Raw genomic sequence first — 14593 nt, forward strand, 5'->3', positions numbered from 1 at the left:
GCATTGTCACCGTGCTAGACGTCCTTCGCATCCCTTGGAGCCTTTGCCATAGATCCAGACATCCTTACTCCTGCACTGTGCTCAGCTCCATCTTCCAAGAGACCACCCACCGACGATCATGACGAACCAGTTTCAAGGTCTCCGACTGACGATTCGAGCTGTGCTCGTGTCATCCCTCCTAGTTCTTGGTCATTTTCTCCTCATATCGGGTGAGCCTAGCCTACTGACAGCTTTTTTTCTTCAACTCACACTGTTCAGCTCCGAACCTCGCAGCAGATGAGGATACTCAGTCCGCCCTTCGCGCTTCCTCTGCCATTCTCTTTCACACCCTCTTATGGACGATTTTTGTCCTTTTCGAAGAGGCCGACTCTGGCTCCATGGGACAAGCAAAAGTCAATGAAGGCTCTGGAGCCTTGTTCATCAGTACCGCTGCTGAATGGATCCTAAATTCAATCATCTTTGGAGCTTGGATCGGTGAGATAAACCTCCCCAATGTTGCAAGCTGCCTTGGCGAGACCGAAAAATCCTCCATGCTGATCCCCTCGTCCTTCCGCAGCTTATGCTGGACCAACGAGTGCATTGATCAAAAGCGTTGTTATAGGAAATACAGCGGGCCTCTGTAAGTTGATCTGTTATCGTGTACAATCCAAGGATCGTCAGCTTGCTCACGGATCCCTTCCTCAGGGATGATCCCCGTCTCCTACATGTTGGCCATCGCAGCGGTCACGACGCTTCAAGTACATCTCGTATTCTCCATCCTCCTCTACGCCATCCGTTCTGGCCCTGGAGAATTGCTCAGATGGTCTTTCTGGCGTGAACGTGCAGGTCATTGGGAACCCTCTATCAGGCTCGCAGAGGATGAGGTTGACGACTTGGTCTCTTGTGAGAAAGGCTTGTTAGGGAGTGTGCAGGATCTGAAGAAGTAGTTCATCGTGACGGCTCATCCCAAGACAAGGTCGTACAAGCCTTCCCTTCCGGATCCCGTGCTTGTTCCTGTCTGTCGTGGCTCTGTCACGCTGTACAGAGCTCCTAGTATATCTCTCGCGACTGGGATGCATACCCCTGCGCAAATACAACCTGCATGATCCCAAGTTTACAAGAATGCTTACAGTCGCTAGTTGATGAGTTCCGACTCGAACGTCATGTTCGTCGCGTCATCAAAGGTCGTACAGATTTCGTTTCGTGCTTCGACCTTGCTGTGCCTCGCCTTTGACTCCCCTTTGTTGATCTTTCCCCCCGTGAATCACTACTCGCCATCGTCCTTACTCGCACCATCCTCCACGCTCGTCCAGGTACAGGGGGAATAGGTGTCCTCTTGGTCTCCTCCCGCGATCAAGTCTTCCGCTCAAGATCGAGCTAGGTGTTTTCTGAGATATGTTGTTTCTTCGCAGCCGACAACGGTTCTGCCGCCGCTCTCTCCAGTGTGGGAGTTTCCGGATCATCAAATAATGCGCCAGGCGGAGGAGGTGTCACTGTCCTCGCCAACTGATCTGCTTCCCTGTGACCCGGTATGCCAACCCAAGAATCAGTCTCGGACTGGGTACTAGATATCGTCGGTCGCTCCGAGGATCTTGACTCAGAAGCCCCCGCCAGAGCCTTCCCGTCGTTCAAAGGCCGAACTGTAAAACCCGATGGTGGTGTTGACGGAGCGGAATCTCCTCTCCCACTACCCTTATCCCAATCTTCATCGGCTGCGCTCTGAGGCTTCTCAGAAACGGGCTCATTGGAGGGCAGACTCCCCCGCCTAGGGTCTACATCTGCTCGGCGGTGAGGCAAATCACGCGCCGAGACGGTAATTGGCGACATATTGTCGTCGTCAACTGCGAAGTCAGGACTAAAGCGGCTTGAAGCTACGCCCTGCGCTAGATCGTCCATCTCGGGTTCCAGCTCGTGGTCATGGTACTCCTCAGGCTCAGAGACCGAATCGAGTTCATCGTCATCCCAGGTTGGCGGTGCATCCTGAACGGTAAAGATCTTCTGTGGTAGCTATGTGGACATCCCTCAGCACCGTCACGAATCATGGAACACCACACCCCGACTTACCTTGGCGGCTCGCATACAGAAATCCTCAAGGTCTGCCTCATCCTTGACTAAGAAACCAAGTAACATACTCGGATCCAAGCCGGACAAAGGCATCTTTCTGACCTTTTCACAATGAAAAGTCTTCATCTGAGCTTCGGTGTAAGCTGAGGCGTACCAGAGATCCTGAGCATCAAGAGTAGGATTTTTTGCCTTTGTCTGCCTCGGCGATCCAGAAGTTACGGACGACGAGTTGACCGAGTGTTGAGGGCTCGCAGCAGTAGCCACTTTGGACGAACCGAACGGATCTGAAGAGGTCCGACGATGGGTCGTTGGTGTTGTTTTGGTCATGGAGTGAATGGAGAGATCCCTTTTATGTGCTGACAGGCGTTTCGCGGCTGGTGATGAGACGTCTCGACGTGTTCGATGTGAAGGCGAGGACGTATCGCTTTCGGAATCATCGCTTGGAACATCGTCCACATTGATCACGTCTAGTGAGTGTGGCGGGGCAGGAGCCGGATTCGTCTTCACAGACTCGGAAATGAGGCTGGACGCCAGGCTAGGCGCTGCCCGGTCTTTGGATGATGGAGCGGGCGGTGTCACCAGTGGAATGGCAGGCCGTGTGAAGTGGGGATCGAGATAGAAAAGGGAGTTTGCCTGGCATGCGACAAAGTAGTATGACGATGATGGTCTGCCTCCAGCTATTCCGACAGATTGGGGGAAAGTGAATAGCGCCTGGAAGTCCGTCAACCCCGCTGCCAGAATTCATGACATCCTGACCCACCTTGATACTATCATAGTAGATCGGATTCACGCCGTCCAGCCCTAGCCTTATGCCAATGAGGATCAACACAGCCTTGTCGCCCCAAACGGTATTTGATTTGCGGCTGGTTGTGCTTCGAGAGGGGCTGGCCGTGGCGTCTTGCTCCGTCCAACCTTCAGATAGCAGACTAGATGCAGCGAAGACTTCAGAACGATAGACGATACTATCCGTCGCTGTGGCTACAGCCGTACCACAGAGTGGAAACGAGTTGGTGAGTGTCCTATTATTGCATGAGCATCCAACGATTTTTAGGACTTCGCTCACTTCAAAGCTCCGGCAGCGGTACTGGGACCGAACCATTCTCCAACCTCTTTTCCGAGCTCCTTGCCAATCAACGCCATGCGATGGACGGAAAATGGTGACAACGGAGAAGGGTCGTCCAAGAACCAAGAGACCACCTGGATGTAAGTCGCATAGCTCTTTAACGCGGCAACTTGGCTCGGTGATTCTGGCCTGGAGGACGGCCTGGATGATGGAAGTCGCCAATCTGCAAACAAAATCAGCTTGAACAGATTCAGAGAAACACTAAACGTACCTCGACCGAGATGCAGATGAATCAAGGCATTTGCCAGCAGACTCTGACCCGTTCTCAACATGCACCCCCACCCCGCATCACTCGTTAAACCTCTCTCTTCTGACCTGGTCCAGCTCCAAGGAGAAGAAGATGTTCGAGGCCCAGAGATCGGTGGATGATTGGGAATGGCGGGCAAAGAAGCAGTAGCGTCTATCGGAGGACCAAAAGCTGAAAAATAAGGGCCTGGAGATGGGACCAGGAGATTGGGAGGCAGGGAGAGAATGGGAGCATACTGAGAGCGATATGTACACCATACGATCGATCTGAAATCATCGTAGACTGGTCCTAATCAATGATATTCTTGGTAACGGTAATCGGTCCACTTACACTGCTCCGGCCACTTGACGACCTCCTTTTCCACCTTTGCCTTGCGACCCTTGCTTGGACTTTCTGCCACTGTCCTTTTCTCGTCTGTCTGCCTGCCTGGCGACGTAGCAGCGGGTAATGTCAATGAGGTATTAGACCCTGAGAACAGATTCGAATACCCTTTATTGGTCGATGGAGAAGTAGGCTGAGTCTTGTCCCTCTTACGCCCTTCAGCAGATTTGAGAGAGGCTTGATCATTCTTGCTCGGGGAAGCTTTGGTCACCGAATTGGCTGATCTTGCCGTCTTTGGCTCATCATCGAGATTCTCCATCAGATTCGCGTTCTCATATGCTGGGGATCCGAGCGGCGTGACAGGTCTGTAACCCAGGTGTCCTTGGCCCATGAGCCAAATGGGATCAGGACACCTATCCGGTTGGGCCTCGCTATCCAAGAGATTTCGAACTCCATCCACGGCCTTTTGCCTGGCGGCATTGAGAAAGGTCGCGGCGACAGAGGGACCCTTACGTGGAGGTGACGAGGTGTACCCTGCCCCGCCATTAACCACACCCATCTCAGATGGTCCTGTTGATCCAGAATTGGCAGAAGAAGACGGCATAAGGTGTGAGAACCACATGGACATACGAGACGGCAGTGTGTGCGCCGTTTCAGAAGGCGGAGAGAGGACAGGCTGTGGGAGAGCATTCCGTGATAGTCCAGGGACCGAAGCGGATAGGTTCGAGTGCTGACGTGGTGGTATTGGAAGATGGTTGCCCTCGATTGGAGAATCGTAAGTTGATGTTGAGGATCGTCCAGATCTAGCTTGCCAAGAGGAATGTGAGTCTTGCGAGAGGCGTCGAGAATGACTTGCGCCGGAACGAGCGTTCGGATGTGCAGTCATCGGTCGGGTGAGGGCTCCAAAACGACGTGATGAGGATCCGTTGGAGAGGTGCGAATGGGTCGACTCTCCAGACATCACTGACGAGTAAGACGTTTGTCGACTGTTACTACCTGGGAGGTTGAGAGATGACTGAGATTCAGGTGTGATGGCTCCGGTAGACGAAGCGCTCTCCACATAGGTACCGCCATTGTGACCACTTCCCGATTTTTCCGTGGACCGATCCCTATCTTTGTCCCGCATGAAGAGCCTCGAGGTCTTCTTAGCCAATCCTCTTCCTTTCGACATCTTCTTCTCTCTTGCCGGTACCTCTGTCAATTGAGAATCAAACATCGGTCCCGGTTCGCCGCCACGAGAGCTGAACCCATCTATGCTAGCTCTACTGGTCGATATTGTCGGTATAGATCCACCATTGTAGCTACCGACACCGCCGCCTTCAAACGTCCATTCCTCATCGTTTATAGAAGATGATCTCCCTTCGGCGGGCATGGATGCAGCCGTGCGTGATTTCTTCTTCCCCAGCTTGAACCTGTGGCCCGCATCCTTGACGCTTCGGCCTTTCGGAGGCGGTAGACGATCAGGTGGAGGAGGAGCAGGAAGGTTTGGAAGTCTGGAGGAGGAAGCTAAAGCTGTTGGGTGGTGACGGTAAGCCGGGTGCGAATGTGAGGACACTCCAGAGACGGATGGGTCAGACTCCCTCGAATCAACAGACGACCGACTGTCGTTGCAGATGTCACCAGGAGACATTGTCATGCTCAGGCTGCTAAGAGGCTATGAACTGACAGTCGAATCTGCATGATGATATCCGTCAGCTTTGCCACCATCATGACTCGGAAGCACAATCATGAAGCAGTGCTGGGACCAACGATAACAAGCTTGTGAATTAGCACTCACTCCTAGTGATTCAGGAGCGGTCCATGCCCGTACAACGACCTTCCCAAGATCCAAGGCCGGTCTCCGCGTGATGTGCACTTGTTGATAATGATGAGATTGAGATGCCGGGAACCGAGCACGAGAAGAAGCAGCAGAGTTGGTTATAGGCTGGTCTGCTATGGGAGGAGCTTGTGTCGGCTGGATCGTTCTTATCTTCGTATATTGTTCCCTTGCTGATGCACTCCCGGGTCGTTAGATGTACCTAAACATGTCGTCAATGACAGCGCGAACGTCTATCGACAGCTGGCGGTCGGCTCACACAATGCATAGCACGCACGACGGACGGCTCTTGATGATAAGCAGGTGCGGGGGTGAAATTATTGACACGTCAGAAAAGAGCATGCTATCACGCTCTTCTCATCAAGCTTCATATGCATACATCCTCTGATGGGCGACTGGAATCATGCATTGTCATAGCAACGAGCTTCAAACCATTGTGGCCAGTCAGACTTCAATGGACACTTGCGATGCTATCGGAAGAAGGGACACCCTCATCTCACTCAAGTCGCGACTGATCTTTTTTGATCTCGGCCGACAAGCACTCCTCATCTGACTTCACTATGAAACTAAAGAGGTCAGGTAAGGTGAGATGGGTTCTTATTCTTGACATGCTAAGGCGCGCTCATATCCTATAAGGCAGGCATCAGCTGGCCTATACAAGAGCGCTCGTCAGATCCCGTTCTCGAGTTCTTCCCGCAAAACTCTGTGAGCTTCGTCTCTGAACCTCGTTTACTCTCGCCATAGAATCTCTCCTGGCACTACAATTGGAACAAGAACTATGACTCGTTGTTACCAGAAACGAAGCCAGGATTGACAATCGATGCCGAGTTCGTGCCCATGATGTGAGTCGCGAGCCATAAGGGTACAAGTACATACTTGATGGGACAGTTTCGCCCCAGACTACCTGGACAATGGTGTTGAGCTGCAAGACGGACATCGATTGGTGTTAGGCTTTAACGAGCCAGGTGAGTCGAGGCCCTTGTTCCAATGCTGAGGTCGATAGACCATCACGACGCATCAGTCGCTGTGCAAACTTCAGTCGAGACTGCCGTCGAGGCGTGAGGAGGACCGAACTTGATTCATTCTCTAAACCTTTCTCAGCTGGATCAGGCTCGCAAGGGATCGAAAGCCGGGGGTGAAACTCGCCTCGCCTGCGGTAGCCCACGATATCCAGTGGCTGGAGGTGCTTATCCGTCCGAGCCAATTGCAGTAGTGTCAGCTGATGAGCATCAGACCTTTTTCAAGCTCATTCCACCAGATACAAAGCCCGACTACCTCGCAATCCATGTCTACACAACGACCTTTGTCAACTTGCAGGAGCGAGTAGAGGTTTACTGGAAAACGTTTCACCTCCCCATCATCATCACTGAATTCGCGATGACGGTGAGCATAAGCATCACAGCAGAGCCATGCTTAGAGCGTCATGCAGAGCTTTTCTGGCGCTCCCCCTCCACGAGACGTACAGCAAGTGCACGACTTCATGGGTGAGACACGACGACCGCGGCGTTCGGTATGGTAGCCTCTGATGCTCTTTCCAGGTCAGGCCACTAAGTGGCTCGATGAGACGGTTTACATCTAGTGAGTGGTGTCGGCGTGAAGCATCATGCAACAAGAACTGACCCTTTCAGCCGTTACGCATGGTTCGGCGCATGTCGGAACCCCGCGAACCTGCATGGCGTTCATCCTTTGAATCGGCTGATGGATGATGATGGACGATTGACCCCTCTGTGAGTAGATGATGAGCGACTTGCATCTGATCTGTCCTAGAGGGCATCAATACGTCAGTTGTGGACACGCTTAAGATGAGCAGATCCGGATCGTACGTATGCACCCTTTCTCGTCCCAAACACACCCTTACACCTAAGCGGCGCCTGAGTCAGCTTTGATACCAAGCCTTCCCAGCTCACCCGAACTCTCATCCCTCGTGGACGTTACAAGGAGGGAACAAGCAAGGAGCTGATCACGTTAGGGGTCAGAGCTCCCTCCATTGATCTACCCTTGAAACAGACAAAGGATACTGATCGTCGCTCTCATGTATGGGACCTAATTGACATCTCCTGGCATGCTTGGGCATATATCATTCAAGCGCTTCTGAGGATCTCATTAAGTCACCCGTCGAATCTATCTGCAATAGAGCTCTTTGCCTGACGGATCCCCAACGACGCTGAGCGTCCACCTGTCTTGCTGACATACGTTGCCCTCTCTATCCATTCGCTTACTGACCCGGCGAGCGAGCGAACGATCATCATGACTCCCTTCGCTCCTGCTCTTGGGACGCTGCTTGTGCTAGCCTCGGGGACTCTTGGGAATCCAATCAAGATGACAGCGCATAACCTTACTGCTCGTGCACGCAATGGAAAGGTGAGTCTTGTTGGTGGTTCCACCATTGTGGCAGTAATCGGTGCTGACTTCCTTTTTTTCCAGGCAGGAGTCAGCTGCTTGTACAGGAGAAGTCTGCAGAACCCGTGGAGCAATTCTTCGGATCAGGCTCGGTAAGTTTCAACTTGAGTCTTCGGTTCCAATCTCTGTTTAGGAATGTCTGACAGTCCACAATCTGACGCAGCTCTCAGAGCTTGTCCTGGTGGTTTGACTGGAACAAGAATTACGGAACAATCATCTTTCCTTCCGATGCGACCCCTGCGACTGTGGATGCCCAATTCATCCCGATGATGCGAGTGCCTATCTATGACGGCCGGCTATCGTCCTTCCGCTGACGATGATGGTCAACCAGATTCGACAACGCCATGTTCTCAAATGCCGACAAGCTGAACGCTGGCTGGACGGAGATCATGGGATGGAATGAGCCCGGTGAGCGGAATTTCTCTGCACACATGGCTTTGATGCTGAGACTACTTAGACCTGCACTCCAGTACGGGTGTGTCGGTCCCTGTCGACCCCATCGTAGCTGCCGGCCAGTGTGTGATACTCCTTCTCTCCGCAGGAGTTCGCTGACGCCCTCACCAGATGGAAGACAATGTACGACTCTCTCAAGCACGCAAATCCCAGTGCGAAGCTTTGGTCGCCCGCCGTCGCAGGCGACAAGGACTGGCTCCATGTGGGTCCCCTTCTACGTCAACTAGACCCCACAGCTTCGTTGACATCTTTACTCACAAGAGATTCTTCGGAGCCATCTGTCCTAACGGGCTCGACGGATGCCGCTATGCGCCTGACTACCTCGCCATTCACGTCTATGGCTTGACTCTGAAAAGCTTCCAAGATCAAGTCAACGCGTACCATGTGGAGTTTGGGCTGCCCATTGCAGTGACAGAGTACGCCTGTTTTGTGAGCTCCTTCATCATTGACAGCGATGGAGAACGAAGACAGCTGATATCTCTTGCTCAGAGCTGGGAGACCAAGACTACACCTCCGGACAATCAAGTTTCCGCCTTCATGAGTGAGCTTCCATCTCCCCACCTCTCTCCCCAGAATCTTACCGCCACGACTGACATGGATCCTCAGCTCAAACGAGACAGTGGATGGACTCGACCGACTGGATCGTGTAAGCGTCCGCTCGTACCCTTGCCTAGTGCGATCTGCCTATCCTGACACCGATTACTAGCAAATACGCGTGGTTCGGGGCCGCTCGAAATCCTGATTGGCTGTACGATGTCGCTATTACGAACAAGCTGATGGATGCAGGCGGTCAATTGACCACATTGTGAGTGCAGGCGTCATGCTTCAAGATTTGGAATCTAATATGGCTCTTACAGAGGCAAGCAATGGAGGTCTGGACAGTGAGAGGCGGATTCTGTCGGACGTAGATATCCCCAAATTGAACCGCTTGAAAGACTGTACGAATAGATTATAGGGCCGAGGACAATGCACATCCCAGGTCCAATGTTGGTGTTGTGCAGCATTACCTTGGCGTGGATGTGGAAGCAGTGTCTTGAAGCTAGACACGAATGGCAAGGCGGCGACGCAGCCCCACCTCTGGTCATAGACGCAGTACCGTTCTCAAATGTCGATCAATCTTTCTGCCGTACACCCGATCAGTTGGTGCTCCTTGAAAGACATCTGATTCCGACCACCTCTCGTCATCAGACTCGCCCATCCAAGCAGTGATCGTGATGCCTCTTCGTCCAGCACATTTCCTATGGGCTCTCCATGGCAAGCTCTGGAAGTCAGGCTATAGTCAACTTCATCATGACCCATGGGGCGAGTACCAATATGTCTGAAGGTGTTCCACCGGGGTCGAATAAGGGGAACAATACTATGCCGACTGAGATCAGAGTCACCCTACGCAGCACAGTCAGCCTGTTGGGATACTCCCACGCATCGTTTGGCATACGAAGCTTGCGTGACGGCGCGGCGCAGATCTACGGATCCAAAGGCTATTCCCGCCAAGTCTATACTGGGACGAGGCAGCAGCCGCTCTCATCGTCACGTTGCGGGTCATCAACTGCAATCTCGGATCTGTATCCGATTGCGCGGGACGATTGCTGATATCACTGGTTGTCATCCATAAGTCCTCTACATTGGGAAAGCTCTGATCTCGTTAGAGAGGTGAGTGAGATCCGCTCGCCAACCTGCGCCGCAGTGTCTCCTCGCTCCGGAGCGCTCGACGGAATCTCTCCGATCCTCATCGATAGACAACTCAATAGCCGATCCGAGCCTCTTTCCATGTAACTAAATCTCATGCAATCGGTCCGTTCTGAACTTAATCTCGATACCGTATCTAATATGGTCGAATCAGATGACGATGACATTCCCCCCTCTCAACTCTATTATCAGGTCTGCGAGATTTAATCTGAATCTTGATCTTCATCTTGCGGAAAGCGATCAAGGCTGTGCTCGTGATCATGTTGGAAGCGGAAGCGAATAGGGGGACTGACATGTATGTCATTGGACCTTAGCTAACAGTCGACGTGGACACAAACGCCCTCTTGATCTGCATTTGGCCAACGGAAAAAGCTTTTCCCGGTCGACTAGATCAAAGCGTACACTCGCCCGATGGCGTCTAGATCAACGACCAAAACGCCAACAGTTCCAAGGGCCAGAAAGGCTGATCCGCCACTAGCTTGCCCGAAAAGACTGGCAGCAACGAAGAACCCCGTCTCCGCCTGGGCATTAGTCTTGAGATCTCGGCCGCATCAGTCGCGCGATTCACCATAGCGTATTGATCTAAAGCAGGGGGTCCGAAGACGGCCGTGCAGTTTGATTCGACCGTAATCATGACGATGAGGGAGACGCGAGAAAGGAAAAAGGAGGGGTCCGCAGCTATAGTACCAAACGTTCGCAACGCCATTCCTCGTACAGCAAGGTTATACTTCACCGTGATCAGCACAATACAGTACGACTCTGAATGATTCAAGTGGCGGATACTCTCTCGCTACAGTATACTTTCATACAATCGTACTACCATTGTCCCATGTTACACGGATTGCAATTGCGTTGTCTCGTTGTGGAACTTAATAAATGTATAACTAACTGATTTTTAGTTTGTTTCCGTCCAAGCTAAGATTAGGATGGGCTGAACGAACTTGTCTTGCGCTTCTCCTTTCGGACAACTCCCCCTCTGTTCGGACAGATACGACGCCGGGGCGGAAGCCTTTCAGATAGGGACGCGGGCAAGGAGGGGGTAGAACCTGTGGTTCTGTCCCCCGTTCCATATGATTGGTCCTATGGCGCCACACTCCCCTCTTCAGGCTACTGCAAGATTCTCTTGGATTCGACCCATTGTGAATTGTGGGCCTACTGTGCCGTTTCAGCATCGCAATGCGACGGGCGTAGTGCCACGCCACGTATGCATTCGGAGTATAAGCCCGTGCAATGTCCATAACGACCAAGGCGTACGTTAGCACCTTGCCCGACGAAACCGCCACCCTGTTCCTGAAACGATGGGGCTTTCCACCTTCCCAGATCTGAGGGTTCTGTGTGTTACACAGGGATCAGAGTGTCTGCGTGTTCTGAACGAATTGCCCCTTTGTTGCTAAAACTATGAGTTTGAGTATAACAAAAATGTCATGCCGACGTTTGATGCCGAGATGAGGGTACTGAACAAAGCAGGACACACACTTTTTGCTAAAGCCCACAGGTCACTCACTGTACCTTGGCGCATCGAGGAGCAAGGGGGTGGACCTTTTACAAAACCCGAGATTGTATTGTATTGTATTGTATTGTATTACTTTTTCCAACCTCCGCCACTTCTCATCTGACTGACTGTGGAATTGGCCAATTCGATCACAATTTTTTCCTTTCCCTTCTTCCTCCTCTACTGTTTAGTCTCCGCCACTCCCGTCATTCACCTCAGCTGCCCGCGAAACCAAGACTCGGGAGAGGGGGTCTAGCAACGTAGGCCTGTTTCCGCCAAGATTTCCAAACTGCGCCAAGGTACAGAGATAACGGTGACTACTCCGTCGTCCCCCCTGACACTATACTGCGGCATCTTTGAGGCCCAAAAGACAGTCCCCGTGCTGTAGAGTTTGATTCGATCGCGAGGATGACAGCGACGAACCATGTCACAATTGTAGCCTTGGGGACATTGCAACTGGGGGGACGTCATCCCGCAGCAGGTGCTATGAACTAGGCGGGGCGGTCCCCGTGTTTGACTGGGCCCGCAGTCCGGGAAGTAGGGGTGCACCAAGCCAACACTTGTTTTTAGCGGTGTCCCAAAAGCCATCATCATTACAGTTTGGTCATGTTCGGATGAGTTAGATCGAGACGGCGAAAAAACGGACTATCTTAGCACCAGACGCTTTTGTGTTCCGCCGCAAGCCCAAATCAGAAGCCCGCCCATCCGTCATGTTGCGCAGTGATCATGCCCCATTCTTAAAGTGGCATACAATGATCACCTCCCACTTATCCAAGAGTGGAATGTCGGCAATGTCAGTGGCTCGTTGTCCCCATTGGAAATATAAGATTTAGAGCGAGTTGCCCAGTCTGGCCGACCATCGAGCGGGACAGGGCCATGATGGCTCAGAAATGGGATGGAGCGGGACTTGTGGAATAGCTCATTGTCTCGTCTCTGATGCATCCGACTTCGGACGACATGTCCCGAATTGATCTACGCTCCGCTCCACAACTAAAGAGGGTGGTGAGACCTTTTGCCACGCCCTATCCGCAGTGATACGGGTCGAGGATCAGGGTACGTGGAGTCTGTTCTCAGGGAATCAGACTCGACGACGGCCTTCAATCGGGTTCTAAATCTGGTAGTGTGGTGCCACGTATGTATGTGTGGTGGATACAAGCAGATCCCATTTCCGTTGGTTGTCATCCCGTGACCCATTGTGACCTTTTTCTTACCCGCCAAGTACCCGTCGTTTTAGCCACACTGTAATATTCATGGGCTCCCAAAGAAGTAGAAAGTGCGATGGAAAGGGTACGAACCAAAGTGTGTCATCTCATCGGGTCTGACCGAGGTGGAAAAAAGGTCATTACAAGGGGAAGGGGAGGCAGGGGTACGTGGCCGTGGCGGAGACGATGAAGCGATCAATTGGGATGGAGGTGGAAAGGGTATTGACGTACTTCTGACCCGAGATCCCACCCAAGCTTTTGGTTCCTCAATCCCTTAGGACCTTTCTGTAGAGTTTACGTAGTGTTCATATACCCTGGATGATCCTGTGATCGATGACAAGGGTAAGGGAGGGAGCAAAACAAATCCAACCGCCAGCCGCTCCCCCCCCCCCCTTTTCCTCCCCGCCCTATGGTCACATTTTTGAGACTGACAGACGTGGCATCCACGTCGCAATGAACCGATGCATTCGTCTATTTTTTTTTCTCTTAGTTGGACCCCCTGTACCTTGGCGTCGGTCGAGGGAGGGGATTGCGACACAGCTCTCGGGCTAAAGGGTGTAGGTGTGAGATCCGTGTGATGTGTTTTCGATGCATGACAGATGAGAAAAACAACCATGGTGGCAATGGGGTGGGATCTGAGTGAGACTTTGGAGTCAAGTCTAACGCGGGGAGGCAGGCATAGTGGAGGGACGGGTGAACGGGTGGAAGGGCTTCACTCGTGTGGCGGATGCGGATTGGGAGGACGGTCAGAGGGAGCACTCAACTTAACGATCTATGATGATAGTGGGTTGGGGAGTGAGTCGTAACCAGGTCACATTTTTTGCGTGGAGGCGAGTAGCGTGCCTTTCGCAACAGTATTGCGTGCATATACAGACACACCACACAGTCCCTCGCACCTTTTACGTGCAATGTGTGATTTACACGGCGAGCAGGGGAGAGTAATTCACACATAAGCAAATTCATCACATACATTTCCCCTTTGCCTTTCCGATCTCGTCACATCCAGGAGGAAAAGCATTCCTGGAATAGTTCGCGCAGCTGTGACGATAGAGACACAGCAAATCAGATCCCATATCTGACACTCGTTCCCAAAAGTCGAGCGAGGCGCAGTACAGGGACGGCGGGTCTCAACAGGCGGAACCTCGGGTCGTGTGTGAGATTTTCCCGATACCAATCTCATTATATTTTTTTGGGTGGCGAAACCGCGCGCGCCCGCCCAGAAAAGAAAAAAAAATTAGGTAGTCGTTCGTTTTTGTCATTTTGGACATTTTTTAAATCGGGTCAGCTGGCGGTTTGCGGTGGGTCACAGGTGAACCTTGGCATACGGATCTGCGCGGAGAGAAGAGGGGGCGAGCGAGTGAGTGAGAGGGATTAGGAGGTCAAGAGGGGGAGTCGGGTCAGCCTAGAACGAACGAGAACGAGGAGAAGAAGAAGAAGAGAGAGAGTTCTGGTGGCATCGTTTAGACCTCGCAACTCTCGACGTGGTGGTCCGAGTCACAAGGAGGCGGATAGGATCACATTGCCCGTTTGCTCCGCCTCGACTCATCCCACATTCAGCAACGGGACAACATCACAGGGAACCCTCGAGATTGACTCTCAGGGAGACAGACAGCTTTTGTGCACAGCTCACATCACCAACCAACCAAACCAACCAAACCGACACGTCAAATTCGAATAGGTCGCCACTGCCACTGCCTCGACGTTGATATCATCGCTTCTTGTCCGGTCATCCTTTCTTCCACGAGAATCATCATCCCTTTGGAGCTGCGTCAGTCAGGGAGATAGGTGCACCAACTTGTCTTGGATCCAC

The 14593-nt window shown here is 52.3% G+C and overlaps 6 protein-coding genes across 6 annotated transcripts; 3 read left to right on the forward strand and 3 right to left on the reverse strand.

Annotated features, from left to right (window-relative positions):
• Positions 1-118: 118 nt before the first annotated feature.
• BD324DRAFT_652959 (hypothetical protein) lies at positions 119-926 on the forward strand (the record flags this gene model as incomplete). Its single annotated transcript, XM_022018585.1, has 4 exons — positions 119-209; positions 259-474; positions 557-619; positions 685-926. The coding sequence occupies 4 exons, from the start codon at positions 119-121 to the stop codon at positions 924-926; spliced, it is 612 nt and encodes a 203-aa protein (XP_021868939.1).
• A 114-nt stretch (positions 927-1040) lies between these two features.
• Positions 1041-5804, reverse strand: BD324DRAFT_634516 (peptidase family C54-domain-containing protein). The gene is made up of 7 exons (XM_022016740.1): positions 5512-5804; positions 3744-5408; positions 3378-3695; positions 3107-3329; positions 2804-3062; positions 2044-2754; positions 1041-1986 (listed from the first exon to the last, which is right to left on the reverse strand). Exons 2-7 carry the CDS (start codon positions 5368-5370, stop codon positions 1357-1359), a joined length of 3768 nt encoding a protein of 1255 aa, XP_021868940.1. The 5' UTR covers positions 5371-5408; positions 5512-5804; the 3' UTR covers positions 1041-1356.
• Positions 5805-5940: 136 nt separating this feature from the next.
• On the forward strand, positions 5941-7845 carry BD324DRAFT_634526 (hypothetical protein). Its single transcript, XM_022016741.1, has 12 exons — positions 5941-6134; positions 6187-6255; positions 6295-6392; positions 6439-6515; positions 6554-6608; positions 6652-6733; positions 6784-6933; positions 6980-7034; positions 7089-7128; positions 7179-7277; positions 7318-7369; positions 7431-7845. The coding sequence occupies exons 1-11, from the start codon at positions 6111-6113 to the stop codon at positions 7349-7351; spliced, it is 783 nt and encodes a 260-aa protein (XP_021868941.1). The 5' UTR covers positions 5941-6110; the 3' UTR covers positions 7352-7369; positions 7431-7845.
• Positions 7846-7947: 102 nt separating this feature from the next.
• Positions 7948-9471, forward strand: BD324DRAFT_127383 (hypothetical protein). Its single transcript, XM_022011978.1, has 10 exons — positions 7948-8042; positions 8121-8221; positions 8282-8358; positions 8408-8465; positions 8515-8605; positions 8665-8832; positions 8893-8944; positions 9010-9049; positions 9110-9208; positions 9261-9471. The coding sequence occupies exons 2-10, from the start codon at positions 8217-8219 to the stop codon at positions 9286-9288; spliced, it is 618 nt and encodes a 205-aa protein (XP_021868942.1). The 5' UTR covers positions 7948-8042; positions 8121-8216; the 3' UTR covers positions 9289-9471.
• Positions 9472-10183: 712 nt separating this feature from the next.
• BD324DRAFT_634550 (hypothetical protein) lies at positions 10184-10888 on the reverse strand (the record flags this gene model as incomplete). Its single annotated transcript, XM_022016742.1, has 2 exons — positions 10658-10888; positions 10184-10610 (listed from the first exon to the last, which is right to left on the reverse strand). Coding segments are annotated over exons 1-2 (268 nt in total), but the record flags the coding sequence as incomplete, so codon positions are not given.
• Positions 10889-11720: 832 nt separating this feature from the next.
• BD324DRAFT_127711 (hypothetical protein) lies at positions 11721-12373 on the reverse strand. The gene has a single exon (XM_022011979.1). The coding sequence runs from the start codon at positions 12173-12175 to the stop codon at positions 11834-11836; it is 342 nt and encodes a 113-aa protein (XP_021868944.1). The 5' UTR covers positions 12176-12373; the 3' UTR covers positions 11721-11833.
• Positions 12374-14593: the final 2220 nt, after the last annotated feature.

Source organism: Kockovaella imperatae (genome assembly GCF_002102565.1).
Source record: "Kockovaella imperatae strain NRRL Y-17943 chromosome Unknown BD324scaffold_13, whole genome shotgun sequence".
NCBI classification, from domain to species: Eukaryota; Fungi; Basidiomycota; class Tremellomycetes; order Tremellales; family Cuniculitremaceae; genus Kockovaella; species Kockovaella imperatae.